The sequence below is a fragment of the Ricinus communis genome, chromosome 3, assembly GCF_019578655.1.
Source record: "Ricinus communis isolate WT05 ecotype wild-type chromosome 3, ASM1957865v1, whole genome shotgun sequence".
Lineage (NCBI taxonomy): Eukaryota > Viridiplantae > Streptophyta > Magnoliopsida > Malpighiales > Euphorbiaceae > Ricinus > Ricinus communis.
Genome location: NC_063258.1, coordinates 31,413,507 through 31,428,676, shown reverse-complemented (window position 1 = coordinate 31,428,676; position 15,170 = coordinate 31,413,507). Strand labels below are relative to the sequence as shown.

General features: G+C 31.7%; 2 protein-coding genes across 4 annotated transcripts; one reads left to right on the top strand and one right to left on the bottom strand.

Moving 5' to 3' along the window:
• The first annotated feature begins 400 nt into the window (after positions 1 to 400).
• Positions 401 to 4,672, top strand: LOC8278614 (coiled-coil domain-containing protein 93). Of its 3 annotated transcripts, XR_007215180.1 has the most exons (10): positions 402 to 762; positions 858 to 974; positions 1,051 to 1,230; positions 1,396 to 1,475; positions 2,313 to 2,352; positions 2,468 to 2,575; positions 3,017 to 3,097; positions 3,348 to 3,384; positions 3,610 to 3,732; positions 4,387 to 4,541. XR_007215180.1 is itself a non-coding variant. In XM_015717111.3 (9 exons), exons 1-9 carry the CDS (start codon positions 637 to 639, stop codon positions 4,432 to 4,434), a joined length of 903 nt encoding a protein of 300 aa, XP_015572597.2. In that variant the 5' UTR covers positions 403 to 636; the 3' UTR covers positions 4,435 to 4,672. The 3 variants fall into 3 exon arrangements, 1 of the variants encoding a protein (XP_015572597.2); XR_007215181.1 differs by lacking the exon at positions 4,387 to 4,541 and having other exon boundaries at positions 401 to 762; positions 3,348 to 3,484; positions 3,572 to 3,685; XM_015717111.3 differs by lacking the exon at positions 3,348 to 3,384 and having other exon boundaries at positions 403 to 762; positions 4,387 to 4,672.
• A 4,103-nt stretch (positions 4,673 to 8,775) lies between these two features.
• LOC8278615 (gibberellin 3-beta-dioxygenase 1) lies at positions 8,776 to 10,702 on the bottom strand. The gene is made up of 2 exons (XM_002515553.3): positions 10,095 to 10,702; positions 8,776 to 9,494 (listed from the first exon to the last, which is right to left on the bottom strand). The coding sequence occupies exons 1-2, from the start codon at positions 10,562 to 10,564 to the stop codon at positions 8,927 to 8,929; spliced, it is 1,038 nt and encodes a 345-aa protein (XP_002515599.1). The 5' UTR covers positions 10,565 to 10,702; the 3' UTR covers positions 8,776 to 8,926.
• Between the last annotated feature and the right edge of the window lie 4,468 nt (positions 10,703 to 15,170).

The following is a 15,170-nucleotide window of genomic DNA, read 5'->3' as shown; positions in this document are numbered from 1 at the left end:
TTAAATTTAATGACCATTTTAAATAATTTTTACAGATATATGCGTTTATATTATTTTATATAATAAAATTTTTTATAATTTAATTTTAATAATATTAAATTATTTTATTTATTTTCTTAAAAAATCATTGTATATATTGATATGAAATTATAGTATATGATATAGATTTAATATTTTTATTAATTAAAAGATTTACAATAATATTGTATCATTTTATATTTTAATTGATGTTTTTGCTGCTTCAAAGATAAAAGGATATTAGTGATATCAAAATTTAATATATAAAATATGTAATATAATAAAAAATAAAATATTAAAAAATATATAAATGAGATGATAAAAATTTATTTTAATTTAATTTTAGATAAATATGTAAAAAAATTAAAATAATAGCGGAAAACGCATTTAACACCATGGATACGGATGGAATTTACTCATAAGTACTGCCCGAATTTGTCTTATTATAGATCGACCGCGTTTCGGGTATCCATGAAAATCAGCCCGACTGCCACCCATATGCAGAAAAGAAAACAAAAAGGAACGGGGAAAGAAAAAAAAAAAAGAAAAAGCGACATCGTTTCACTGCCATGCAAGGGTCGAGAGTTTCGTTCTAAGAATTGACAATATCGAGATTTAATGGAGAGCAGACTCGTAGAGTTGAATTCAACTGAAACCTCAATTGAACATGAGAACGATGAAAAGGAAGAAATTTACATAGCCAGAGCTTCAATAGCGAAACTGAGTGCTGATTTGGATAAAGAGGTTTTCGAAATCATTATTTTTCTTTTTAATTTGGAGTATTCAGTGCTACGATACGTCATTTGATTCTTTTAACTCCGTTAAATAATTCTCCGCAGAATGAGAGAAAGGCCAATCTTTTAAACGAATTGAAGCAATTACGCGAAAAAATCGACAACAAAGAAGGTGCTAATGGCGCGGTACAGAAGTTAATGCCACTTTTGGAATCACTCAAGGTAGTAACAACCACAAAATACATATCTTTCTGGTTTTCCATTATTGAAAAGCTCGAGTATTTATTTAATTTTTTAGGGTATGGAAAGGCGGGAATTTGTTATGCAATCTTATTATGATGCAAAGAAATCGAAGTTGGAAGCTGAGGTTTGTGAATTAGAAGATAAATGGGAGCGTGGCTGGGATTCAGAGAAGCTTTATAATAATCTAGAGTGTGCATTAGCTAATTCATTGGAGAATCTTACTTCTGTTAAGAAGGTAATAGGTAGTATAAGGATTTTTGTTTCTTTTTTTGTTTTCTTCTTCAAGTGACGTTTTATGTTATTGAGGAATTAATGCTATAAGTTTGGTAAATGTTTATAATAGATTTTATTTCAATTCTTTATGGATTACGATGTGGAAAATCTCTTTGTGGTATTGTAGGAACTAGCAGGTCGACTAAGGGAAGTAATGTCCATAAAGCGGAAGATTGATGACATTCCAATTCAGTCTGAACTTATCCAGTATGTAATGTTGCTTTGTGCCCTTTTGCTTATATTTTTATGTTTCTAATTGTTGGTCTGTTTTGATAGCCCCTTGTTATAAAACTTCAATTTAAGTTTAAATTATGTATGGGCAGTGCTAATTGTTAAGAACTGAGTCTTTTGATGGAATTCTCCCATGTAAACACTTCATGGTATCACCTAGGAATTGTTTGGTGCGAGGAGGATTTGGTGCTTCGTAATTTATAGCACTAGATAATTACTTGGAGATCAATTTCTATGTGCAGCCTTATTACCAACCCATCAAACCCCTTGCTTTTATGCTCCATGAAGGTCTGTATCAGATTAAATAACTAGAAATGTTTGTCTCTCTCATTGTCTGAAATCTTATTTTAGTTTCTCTGTTTTCTAGCACAATAGGTTGTAATTTGAAGTGGCCAGTGCCTGTCATTGTTTCTGCTTAGGCAGAGACATGGAAGGTGTGGATAGCACAGTTCCTTCCTGCAATTAATTTGCCTTTGACAACATGTATTTATTGCGGATTATAAAGGTTTTATGCAATTGCAGTTCAATTTTAGAGGTGCTTACAGTCATGTGAGCAAGCAACATCCTTTCGTAATGTCCTTAATATGACTCTGCTTGTAGGGTTAGCTTCATTTCAAGTTCTCATTTGTCATAAATAATTACCAAAGATGAGAGACTTACCTTTTATAACTTCCTTAGTTTGACTCTGATTGTGGGGTTAGCTTCATCTCAATCTCTCATTTATTATAAATAGTTGACAAGGATGAGATACTTTCCAATATTTGCATGCTTGCTCTCTAATTTGTTTGTGGTATCTAATGCTTTATTTTTCAGGTATGAACGCCGACTTTCAGAGCTGAATGCCCATATTCAGGTTTAAGATGGCATGTCTGGTTAATTGGCCTTTTGATCCAATTTCTTTGCTGAATGTATCTTTTCTTGGCTAGTTTAATGATAAGATCATATATTCTTAATTTGCTAATGAACAGGAAAAGCATCGTCAGACCCGCAAATACTATGCAACTTATAATGCTCTTTTGGAGATTAAAGAACTGATGCTAAAAGAAACCTCCCTGTTAAACTCAATAAGTTCGCAGGTATAAACTTAACGAGAATCTGTTTGATTGTTTCATGAGTAGGTCATTTATGGATGAGATTCTACTAAATCTTTTATTAGTTCACTCCTTTTCTTACCTGTGTTATTTCATGACCATTGTGCTATTATAGTGTTTGGTTTTTCTTGCTACTTTCTGAGTTTGGTTTGACAAAAGAAATGATTTGCTTGGTTACTGGAATGGTATTATTTCTTATGATGTTATGTCAATTTAACAAAAGTTGTACGTCTTCAAGTTCCCTTAATTTACTCCAACTCATTCTTCGAAATTCTGCTACATAATTACCTACCTTTCTTTGAGGCACTGGAGCCTTCAATATGCTGATATTAAAAACTCTTGAGTTTACAGTGGAATATATGTACTTAAATGATTATGCCTGACTCGTTGATTGCCACTAATTGCTCTTCCTGTTAAATCTTATAGTTTCAGGATGCCATTATAAGTACTGATGGCCGTATGAAGTTGATTAATTCCATGGAAGGAATTGTAAAGGGAAGCCAACAGGTAATTGTGATATTTTCTCAGGCATGATATTTGGCAAAACATTGGGAAATTAGATATACAGTTCTCAGATTAGACCATTAAATAATAGAATAATGATGCAAGAGAAAAGATACATTTAATTAGATGATTATGGATTTTTTCGTTAGGCAGTAACTTCATCATGTCAGTAGCATTCTATGGCATTGACATTTGTCAAAATATGTGTGCCAAAGGCTCAATCTATCAAACTCTGTGCTTGTGACATATGCAGCTAGCTGGAGAGCTGGACTTACCCTAGCACCTAGAAGGTTAATTATTGTCCATTTCATACCTATGTGCAACTTATCTTGAGATTCCTGGGATATTATATTCAAATCACTCTCACTAGCAGTTCACACACCTTAAAAGGTGTGGATGAAGGAATAATTTTTCTGCCTTCTCCTTTCAATGGAAAAATTTAGTTGAAACGACTTTAATAATTAGATTTGCTATCAGTTGTTTGAGGGGTAATTTCTACTGAATCAATCTTACAGAAGCTACAAAAAGTTCAAGTTGGACTTCAGGAAGAGCAGAAGGCTTGTGATGCTCTCAAGAAAAGGTATGCTGCAGCAATGGCAGAGCAAAGGCGCTGCTACTCTCTCTTAAAAGCTTTTCAGGTAATCCTTGTTACCATTATTTTACAATGGATATTATGCAATTATAGCAACACTAAATATTGAAGAATACTCTATATCGAGATAGAAGATGACCTAATTATAAATATCTCCCATAGGTTCAACAATTACTCGAGTTAAAAAAATAACTGAAAATATGAGTGTTTTATACTGTCGAAGTATCTTTCTGACATGGATCCTTAGAGTCTGTTCTAGTTTAGCTAGAAATTCAGTACATCACTTCTGCTGGATTTCAAAAACTTAAAATTGCTGTTTAAATCATATGCAGAGTGCAGTTCATTGTTATACTCTAATTTCAGCTTACCTTGTTGATGCATAAATCTCATTGCAGAAACTAGTTGTCTGTTACAAATCTTTCATGTTAGCGATTCAAAAATGCACTGGCATGTTTTTATTAGAGAACAAAATCAGTTTATCATGTATATGCCATCGAGTAATTTCTTTTTCTTCTTGTTGCTTTTTTCATTTTAACAGAATTGCATGGTAAGTAAGAACTGATTGTGTTGTTGCCATTATGGCCATGTGGATGCAAAATGCAAATTGCAATTTCTGCACGATAATAGACTATATACACATAAACATATTATTGCAGTTGCAGTTTTTTTAGTTATTCTTAATAGAGCTCTCAATTTCTAGGAGGAATGTGCAAAGAATGAGAGACTTCAGAGCCAAAATTTTGTCTGAAACAACCCTGCTGCCTCTTGTAAAGTCAAGGAGCTTTTTCATATCTAATGAAAACATCACTATACTGCTAAACTAGAGATTTGCCATTGGAAATCTTGGTTGGGTGATATTATGCTTTACCTTTTTCTTGGCTTTGTAGCTTGTGCTTTCATTTGTAAAGTTGTCTGGAGTTCTTCTAAATACATATGAACTCTAATTGCGAAAAGAAGCAAGCTTGATCTAGTGAATTTTTCATCTATCCAGTTGGTGACTATGATGCTTTAAGAAACTAATATCCAAATTCCAGAAATTTGATAGAGAAAGAGTCTAAAAAGTAGAGTCGGAGAGTCAGAAAAAAAAGGTGGTGGTTTAGCTTTGGGTGTTTGCTGGCCTCTCCCTCCCTTTTCTTCTTTTAGCTGCTGTTTATCTTAGTATATGTTAGTTAGTTTAGTTTGTTTTGGGGGTTGCTGGTTTTTGTGGGGAGTCAGTACTCTTTGTCTATGCGGGGTTGGTCCTCTTGTTGCCATGAAATCTTCATTTTTTATCAAGCTTGATTTGATCTTGTTCTGAGGAGGATGAAGAAGTTGATCCAAACTTGTAAAAGATATAAATTTTCCACAAGGCATGGCTTTCAAAGGTGGAAAAGAATATAGCACCTATCTTGCTATTTTGCATATCAACAATTTTTGTGATGGAGTTCAGATTTTATTTATTTATATTTTTTGGGTTGGGTGTGGTGGCTTAACCCTGGTGGAGTCTTAATCCACCCCTCCAATATGTATATGTATTTGAAGGCCTTGAAGAAGCCATATGAGTTATCTTTGCATATTTCAAGTTCAAAAGTCTGTCCCGCCATAAATGACGGCAACAGTGATGACCGCTCTTTCAGTCTGCACTTTGAAGACTAGGGTTAGCTTGCTGGTTTCTTTGTTAGTGTTTGGTCTTGGTATATGTAGCTTTCGGATTTTCTTTTTTAGCCTTAGATTGACCTTTGTGTCTTGCAGAAAGTGAACTCTTTCTCTTTCTTTTTTTGTCTAATTGCCTTGTCGATATCGTGATAATTTCTTCAAGAAATGTCCATTACTTATTCAACATGTTTAGTTTATGAATAACCTATGAATAGAATGACTATTTAAAATAAAACAAAATTATCATTTTCTTTTATATCTATTCCATTCTAAAGAGTGCCTTCCTCCTAGAGTCCATGAGCCTTTGAAATAACAAAACAATACATTTGGGATAGATAGTCGCCCTTTTATCAATTGCATATATAATCCAAGAAATTAAATGAATCTCCTCGACAGTGTCCTACTAGCGTGACATGTTATGCCCCACTAAAAGAATATGTATACATACAAAACATGTAAACAGACAGTCAACCTTTATGCACCCACACCATGTGTGCTTACTGCTCGCTGTTGAAAGGAAAAGAAAAAAAAAAAAAAAACTGAATCTGCTTCAGAATCCAGATGCTTCCCCATTTGATTCCCAGTGATATGAAACTCTTTGACAAAGACAAACTTATGCGGGTCCATTTAACCAGGGAAAAGAATTGATCAACATACAGCCTAACCCAACCCCACCCCTGCAGACCTCATGACAAATTTGCAATCTTTTCACCCAGTAAACATGTCACTGCTTATTGCTTCTTCACTCAATCAATGTACGACAATGCGGAAGCAAGATACACAAGAGTTAAATCCAGTACAACTTCACATAGCAAGCTTGTAAAATTTGATTTGTCATATTATACTATTAGCTCTCCATCTATCAGATTGTCGAGCGTCCGAAAGCACTGACTTTTTCTTCGGCTTGGAAAATGTTTTATATGTGCTCAAAATATTAATACGGACAATTGAATTTCTGAAAATTGTCGCGCTGCTTATGTTGAATTAGGGATAAAATGTTTGTTGGGACAGCAGGCAATTCCAACTAAAGCACGCAACTTGCTGTTCCTTTTCTTTTTCTTTCTTTCTTTCTTCCTTTGTTTTTTTTCTTTTTTTCTGAAAAAAACAAGAGAAGAAGAAGATGTCATTTCCCTAGAAAAAGGGCTCAGTTACGAAGTAACACATATAAACATGTACAATGGCTGTGTCATTACAGGATTGGTTGGTATATGGTTGATCATCTATGCTGTAATAATTCTGCATGTCTTATTACGTATTAAAAGGAACATCAAGAGAAGTCAAGTCCTGCAGGCTCTACTTGTCCTTTTATTCTATCCGATGCTCTGTATTGTTATTATTACCATTGATTATTAAGATATTAGTTAAACAAAACAATTGATTCTCTTACAAGTAGCATACTACCTGACTTCAATTATATCTAACCGTTATCTTTGAATGAATTTTAGAGCATTTTATTTTATATAAATTGGGATTCTGCCAGATAACTTATAATTAAATTTAGTGATAAAAGTTTGTAATAATAATGATTCGAGCATTTAATATTATTTCATATTGTACTATATAAGTAAAAAAAGAAAAACAAAAAATAACGTAATTATGTTACACATCACCCATCAACTATAATTTAAACTCTTATTTTACCTGAGAAATTGTGTCTTCCTTCTGATGTGGACAATGACGTGCCCTATAAGGTGACGTCGTTCTAGCAGTGAATGAGGGTGTGGTGATGGTTACAGGGTATTTTCCTTATTTTTGCTATGAAATGGCGATGATGCACTTGTGTTTGGCATTGGTGGAGACATTCTTTAAGATTGATCGAAGGGTTTTTTGGTAAAAAGAGAGCATGTATGTAAAAGACATTTACATCCCCGTACGCACCGTTTGTTCGTGCATTGTCCATTTGTTTGCACGTGCAAAGTAATAAAAAATGAACGTGTGTTGATAAAAATATCCTCCTGCGATGTCGTCTTCCAAAACCGGTTCCTGACGAAGGAAAGGATTAATTGGTGATTTAATTTGGTAACTTGTAATCAAGGACAATTTGCTGTGAGATTTTCAAAAAAAAAAAAAAAAAAAAAAGAAATGAATAGTTCTGGTCTACCTTGAGGTCAAATGATCAATGATTAGATTAAAGTAATCTTTGTTCTTATTAAAGAGAAATGGTTTAAATTATGAACTCATTTTCCATTCCTTGAATTTACTAACAATAGTGGTGATTGATCTAGTCCGAATCACACCAGATTTTACTGTATAATTCAAACATGCTGATTCTCATCTTTATCTCAACAATTTCTACAATGTCCAAAGTGTTTGAGCTGGATGTGGACAAAGAAAATGATGTTTATTTTTCCCTTTTTTGGTGGGGAAGGGTGTGTGCGGATGGAAAGTTTATAATTCATATATTATAAAATTGTATTGCTTTCTTATTAGCTTATTTTATATCTTATGTCATGTAAACAAAAAAAATATTAATAAAAGAAATAATTAGGGGACGTGGGCATTTTGTGGATATCAGTGTCACTTGTATTTTTAATTTTTTTTTTCTATAAGAGATTAAGTAAACATATATTAATTCTATGAATTGGTGCATTATATATATGGCTACAACAACAACAGAGAAAACGAGGTCATCTTTTTGTCTCATTAGTGATTTAAAGAGACAAGAGAATGGCCAAAAGATTGCATAAATAAAACATATAAAAAAACAAGGGCATGGCTGAACCTATGAAGCTAGGAAATTAGGTTGTTTTGAAAATAGCTGAGAACATTGTGTGCTAATCTTGGAACTCAGGAAAGTCCAGTTCTAGGAATAGGAAACAACCGCAATAATACAAAAGACAAACCAACTTCACTGGAAGTGTCTGGGATGCATTTGCTTGCATATCCAAAAAGAATTTGCGAGCATCAAAAGGACATTAAAGAAAATAATACATTTTCAGAGATATAGTCTTGAACTTAATTAGTGCACATATAAATATCCGTATTATATGATACTAATCCAATATAATCAGTTATCTGAAGCTGTAATATGATTATGGGCTGTCTAATTATATCTTAATGTGTTACATTTTGTTTTATATATACATATACATATATATTTCATCCTTGATCATCTGTGTTTTATTAGTTAAAGTTTTCAATACAAAGTAAGATGCGTTTGTAATTGTTCATGTTTCAGTCTAATGAGCATTTACATATTTGAGATACATAAGATTGTTATATAGGACTTCAAATCCTTGGTCACTCTCACCCTTTAATCACAATTTCAGCACAAAATAGGAATTGTCTGTGCTCACCTTATTAAATTAAAATTTCAACACAAAATAGGCTGAATGTTTTCTTGCTCATACTTCAAATAATTGACATTTCATTCAAAAGTGTGTTAAGAATATTGAAACCACTTAGAGAGATCTACCTACAACTTTTTGGTGAAATATTTAATTGATATTCTCCTTAATTTAATTTCCAATCTTTACAAGCTTTATATGTAAAGTGTTGAAATAAAAGTATCCATATAATCATGCTAAGTCTATTTAATAATTTCTCTCATGAAAAGACAACAAAAGAAATATGTCGTACAAGATGAATCCCTTTCTATTTGAACCCTAAATTCTAATCAAAGCTAGCGGATTGTCAATATTCTTAGCCTTGATGCCAATATACTCCGCTGCCGATACTGAACGGTATAGAGGAAATTCTCCACAACTACTACTCAGACCCAAAGGGAATAAACTGAAATCAGTAGATGGGCAATGAAAAAAAGCTACGGAAAATCTCTGTTGTTTGCACTCTTTCATTATTACACGATGAAGAACATTAGGAAACCTGGCATTTGAAAGTATATGCAAGAAATCACCAACATTCACCACAAGAGCTCCACTTGTAGGATATACTAAAACCCATCCGACGCCTTCTTTGAATATTTGCAATCCTTTGGTGCTGCTTTGATGCAATATGGTCAAGAATGAAGTGTCTGTATGAGGGGCTAGACCCATGGCTCGATTAGGGTCCGGACAGTACGGATATGAGTTGAGCTGCAATGCAGCACTAGAGCAGCCAGGCGAGCCAACCCATTTGGTTTGCTCTTCAGATATGCCTAAGTACTTGAAGATTACTCGCATTAGGGTTGTTGCTAGCTCTTTCATTTTCTTCTCGTAGCCTTCCATTACATCACTGTTTTACATGGTCATTGACAAAAAAGACAATTGATTAGGCTTTTCTATACATTATATTCGTTTTTCTGCAAGGTTTTTCATCAATTGTTACTGATTGTAATAGTTGATTTTTCCCTCGACTTATTAATAAAGTATAGGATTGTATTTATCAAAAGAAAAAGTTTAAAGCAAAGTAGTAAAGAATCTAGATCATTTCCTTTAGAAAGGGTTTATTGACATAATGATTTCTAATCACATTTATCCAATCACAAAAGATGAATATGCTGATTATATATATAAAGACTGATAGCTTTGGTATCTATATAGATGAAAAATCCTTAGATAAAATCAATTCATCACGTCATTTTTATTAAATAATGTATTTATATCAATCGGTTTATTTATCACTATTTAATAAAGAATATCACATCAATATACAATTGATTTGGTTTACAATTATCTAGCGAACTAAATCTAAATAATAAATTTCTGATATATAGATATGACTCAAACCTACTTAAGAGTTCCTTCCAAATTAACAAGCTCTACTGGTATATGGACAATGATATTTCTCCACCTGGCTAGTTACGTGCATGGAAGTGCATGGAAGACTACTTACCAAAACCGTTGATAGTCATGAGGCCAAAGTTGTCTAGCATGATCTACAGGCGAACCCATGATAGTGAACCCTTCATGCCACATATGCTTATTGAAGAAATGCGATATCCTAGCTCTGCCGTACCCGACGGCTCCACCAGCTGATCTTAAGGCCTTCAACTTTTGTCTAGCCGGAAGAGAGAAAAGCCTTCTGGTTTCCGACTCAACTTCATGCAATAAGTTTAAGGGAATGTTGTGGTGGATGACTTGGAACACACCCCATGTCTCACATGCATGCCCTATTAGGTTGCCCGCATCAGGATCATTAAGGTCAATGGTGGGTATTGATAACTGGCCGTCATTGAACTCAAACTCACCGGATTCTGGCCAAACATGGGATTCGGGTAGGGTTCGAATAGAATCGAAGTCTAAAGGGATGATTTGGTGGAGGTGGAGAGAATAGTCCTTACAAGCTTCTGCCAGAGTAGCCATGGGTATGTATTAGCTAGCTATAGAAAATGGCAATGGTAGTGAAAGATAGAAATGAAAGTGGAAAAACGAAGGAAATAAAAGTTTAGGATTTTGTTGGTGTTTCCATAAACTGATATATAAGCACTTCAGAAAAGCTGTCTTGTATAATGTAGAAAGTGATGAGTTCAATTTCATATGACAAAGATAAATAGGTTGATAATTAAAGGAGAGTTTGGAAATTACACTATAAATTAATCAATAGAGTTAGAAGATAATTAATGAAGAAAAGAGATTAGGTTAAAATGATACAGTTGGATGAGGGAGGCAATTGGACATTGCTATGTCTCTTAGTGAATTTTGGAAGGATATGGGCATTGAATGAATGAGACAAATCGAGGAACAGACAATTCAGAAAGTTGTGGCATCTCAAAATCTCAAAAGAGCTTGATAAGGATATCGGACCCCTTCCTCTTTTTTCTTTTATTTTCTTTTTCTAATAAAATATTTAGGATTAAGTATAAAAAGATTACCATATATAACTCGTACATTGAAAATGATTCATTCATCTTAACTCTAATCAGCTATTATTATTTTATTTTTCATATTTAATAATATGGATTTGAATTTAATAAAAAATATTATTATTTGACCATCAAATCGATTTCATGGAGCTAATAATTTTTAAACTTTGATTTAATACTTAAACAATAAAATTATGAATTATTAAACTCTAAGCTCATGTTATCAGAAACTAACAATAAAATATAATGATTTATTGGAATGAAAATAATTGAATCTTGCGAAACAAAATCTTTTAATAATTAAGATATTTTTTTGCCACGATTTGTAACTATATATCTCTTTTTTTCTGATAAAAGAATTATATACTAAAAACCGTAAAACCACAAGATAATATTGTATACAACCTAAAATTTTATTGCTTTTTTTTTTTTTTTTGTGTATGATGAGACAATCCTTGTGTTTCTTTTGAGAAATTCTTAGATAATTTTGTATACTAGATTATTTATAAATATTTTTGATAAAATATGTTATATTAATTAATAATTTTATAATTATTTAAGGATAACTAATTTTAATTTTTTATTATATATTGTATCTATATTATGAAATCAATTATTCCAAGTAATGTGATATTATTAATTGATAATATATTTCTATTAGACATATGTAAGAATAACTTGTCTGGCGGAATTTTTAAAAATTTCTCCTAATCTTTAATTAAATACCGGACATGTAATATCATATAGGGTTATTATAAAGTTTATATCTCGATTAAGGCTAACTCAGATTATCAAATTAAGATTCAATTATTTTCGTTGAACGAATCAAAATTTAGCAATTATTATAAAGTTAGTAACCAACATAATAAATAAATTTTCCTTAATAGATATCTTTTTATTTCCCTTTAACTCTATGTAATTTCATTTCTTCCTCGCTATCTATTTTCCTACTTTTATAGAAATCGGTATCTAATAACTTCAAGTCTTCAACAATTCCAATAGAATATAAATAAAAGGTGGATAATAATAAAATTTAAATTTTCCAAAATAAAAAAAGAGAATATAGGGAAACTGGTAGACGTAGAAAATAATATAATATATGTATAATAATATCAGTAATTTGCATAATAGAAAATCTCATGATGTTTTGCTTATAAATATATTTATTTCCAGCAAGAATAGGTCCTAATTATGCACTTGAGGAAGAAAGATTAAGCAAATTTCTGTTTATTAAGGTTTGAGAGGATGGAAAAGAGGCTATATCTAACGGAATTGACTTTCTTGGAAGGAGAGAGTGAGAAGAAGAAAATTGACATATTAAATTTATATTGTCAATATTGGATTCTGGTTACGGTGACCTGAAAGATATCAAATTAAAAAAATAATAATAATTATTCTCTAAATATAATAAATTGAGATAGTGAACAGAAATGATATTGCGACAATTTTATTGACATTAAAAATAAAAAAGAAAAAAGATAATGAAATGTGAAATTGTCTGACCAAATCATCACAATTATTAGACTATAAAAACAATAAAACCCATCACCATTAGACTATAAATATAATAGCAATCATACCTTACTTATTGTATTCTACTTTATATGATCATAAAATTAATGAATAATAATAATATATATATTTATTAAATTTGTAATTATGTCCAAAAGTTCGCAAAGGCATACAAATTTGTTTTATATGATCTCCATAAATAAATATTATCAGAAAGGTATATTATTATTTTAAGTTCCTTTCGCGTGCATATTGACTGAGATTAATTATTTAAATAATTTTCTTTTTATGTAATATGGATAACATCGATAGTGCTTTTGAAATAATTGAACCCATCACCTCATTATTCATAAAATAATGGGTCATTTAATAATATTATATTTTATATATATATATATATAAGATAACAAGTTTTCTCTGTAAATCCCATATATTGGTCCCTCAGTGGATTTGGCAATCAAACAAAACAGGAAATGTATTTTTTATGAAGTGAAAACAAAAGTGATCGAAATTAATATATGGGTTATTGAAACCTTACAGAAGGGTGACATTAGCAAGACCTCAAGACTTGAAATTTCATGTTATTTAATTATACATGAGACATTCTATTTGCCGACTCCAAAACGCTGTCGTCAGCCTTCAAACATGATGGAGAAAGAGGAGTTGGCGTGATCACTATGAAGTGCCTTCTAACACCAAAAGATAAAAGTAAAAAGGGTATAAGTGTACTCAACGTGAACTTCAAAGGAAATTTATTAATTTATCCAATTAATCTCAACATTAGTTTTGAACGTCTCCTAACTTACTCTTGTAAAAGTAACAAATAGTGAGTTCATAATGATTGCAGGGAGACCGGCAAAGCGACTCCGATATTCCAGTAGGGTATTATGAAAAAAGAAAAGAAAAAAAGTTATTACAAGAATTTTTTATCTTTTTCTTTTACCTTTATGTTATATATATATATATATATACCCCGAAGGAACAAAATCATTGTTTTTGTTCCGATCAGAGGGTGAGTCTCTCGATAATGAGTCGACCCCGTTCCGAGCAAGCAATAAAAGGAATTAATCCAATGCGTTAAAAGAATCTTTTTACTTATTAGTTCATTCTTTTTTTCAATTTTATCAACCACATGTTTTTTGTGTTGTTACTTTTTTTTATTAGCGGAAAATATTATCATGTCTAAATATTTACTTTATCTTTAAATTAGATTTTTCTTTAATGAATCTCTCGTAGACTTACAATAATGAAAATATATGTATTCCGGAAAAACCACTTTTTAAGCTGGCAATTGATCTTGATCTCTAATAAGATCTATCAATCTTTTTATGAGAGATTTGTTATGATCATTCATTTGAATTCGGTCATAAATATAATAGGATTAACTATTTTTTTATATTCATTTTACAGGTAAATGATCTTCTGCTAATATTAATAAATAGTGACGAAAATACTCAAACCCTAAAAATTTTTGAATGACTACATTGCTAGGCAAGTGATACTTTTAACAAGGCAAGGTTGAAATCTCAAGTAATTGGGGCGACAATCAAAAATCCTTGCGGAGTTTTTTTGTTCCTACACGGCAATGGAAATTAGGCAACGTCTCCTTGTCATTCTCTTTGGAAAATGCCAACCCTGTCAACTAGAGATTACATTAAGCTTTTTATTTTTGTAATTGTCTAAAGCATTTTACTGAACGTGGAAACATGACATTCCATCAAATCTATTTTAGATTTTAAAATATTTTAACTTTTAAAATAACACTAATTCGTAATCTAAGATAAGACAGCGTATAAAGATTAGATCTGTATACTTTATAATTAATCACTAATTTCTTTAAGTGAGCGGCTTCAATAGACAACTTGGTAGATAAATGCATGAATCTAAATGTTGCATAATTAAATCAACCCTCCTTTTTTTTTTCCTCTCTTTTTTCCTTGTCATTCCTTTCACAATCTTGACTTTGTTACAAGAGACATGAAACCTGAAAAAGGTGCATGTTCTTTAGCAAGTTGTAAATCCTTTCATTTCTTGTAAAAGAGAACAGAACAAAATCTCTTAAATGATGCCAAATGACATTTGTTGATTGGGATAATAGGGTTCGCCATAGTCTATCAAAGAAGGAATTGAAATTACACATACTTTGCATTGTGGGTAGGAGGGAGGGTTCTGCCGCTTTGAATTGGAGACTTGGTAGTGGAGGTGGAGATGTTAAATATTACGTTATCTTATCCCGTTATAGAGAGAGTTGAATCAAAAAGTAACCCTTTACTCGTCAGAGTTGAAAAGCTATCAGCTTTGTGCAGTGTCAATTATTTTAGCTGCACTATTGGATTTTCTAAAGAATGATTATATGTTTATCCTCCTTGTGCTCCATAACTATCTTTTTTCTTTGCCTTACCTTCTTAATTTCCTCCACTAATTCTTGATGTCATATAAAACCAGATACAAGTGAGGAAAAGCATAGATTCTTTAGCAATTTTCACCCATAATCGCATGAAGCATGAGGAATGGAGGGACTTGAAGAAATTCATGTGCATTAACATATTCAGAAACAAGAGATTAAAATTAAAGACATTTATGAAAAAGAATAA

Coding starts and splice junctions, on each gene's coding strand:
- LOC8278615 (XM_002515553.3), bottom strand. CDS start 10,564: ATGGCTACTCTGGCAGAAGCTTGTAAGGACTATTCTCTCCACCTCCAC. Junction 9,495..10,094: donor CATGACTATCAACGGTTTTG/GTAAGTAGTCTT, acceptor CATGTAAAACAG/TGATGTAATGGAAGGCTACG.
- LOC8278614 (XM_015717111.3), top strand. CDS start 637: ATGGAGAGCAGACTCGTAGAGTTGAATTCAACTGAAACCTCAATTGAA. Junction 1,231..1,395: donor ATCTTACTTCTGTTAAGAAG/GTAATAGGTAGT, acceptor GTGGTATTGTAG/GAACTAGCAGGTCGACTAAG. Junction 2,576..3,016: donor TAAACTCAATAAGTTCGCAG/GTATAAACTTAA, acceptor TAAATCTTATAG/TTTCAGGATGCCATTATAAG.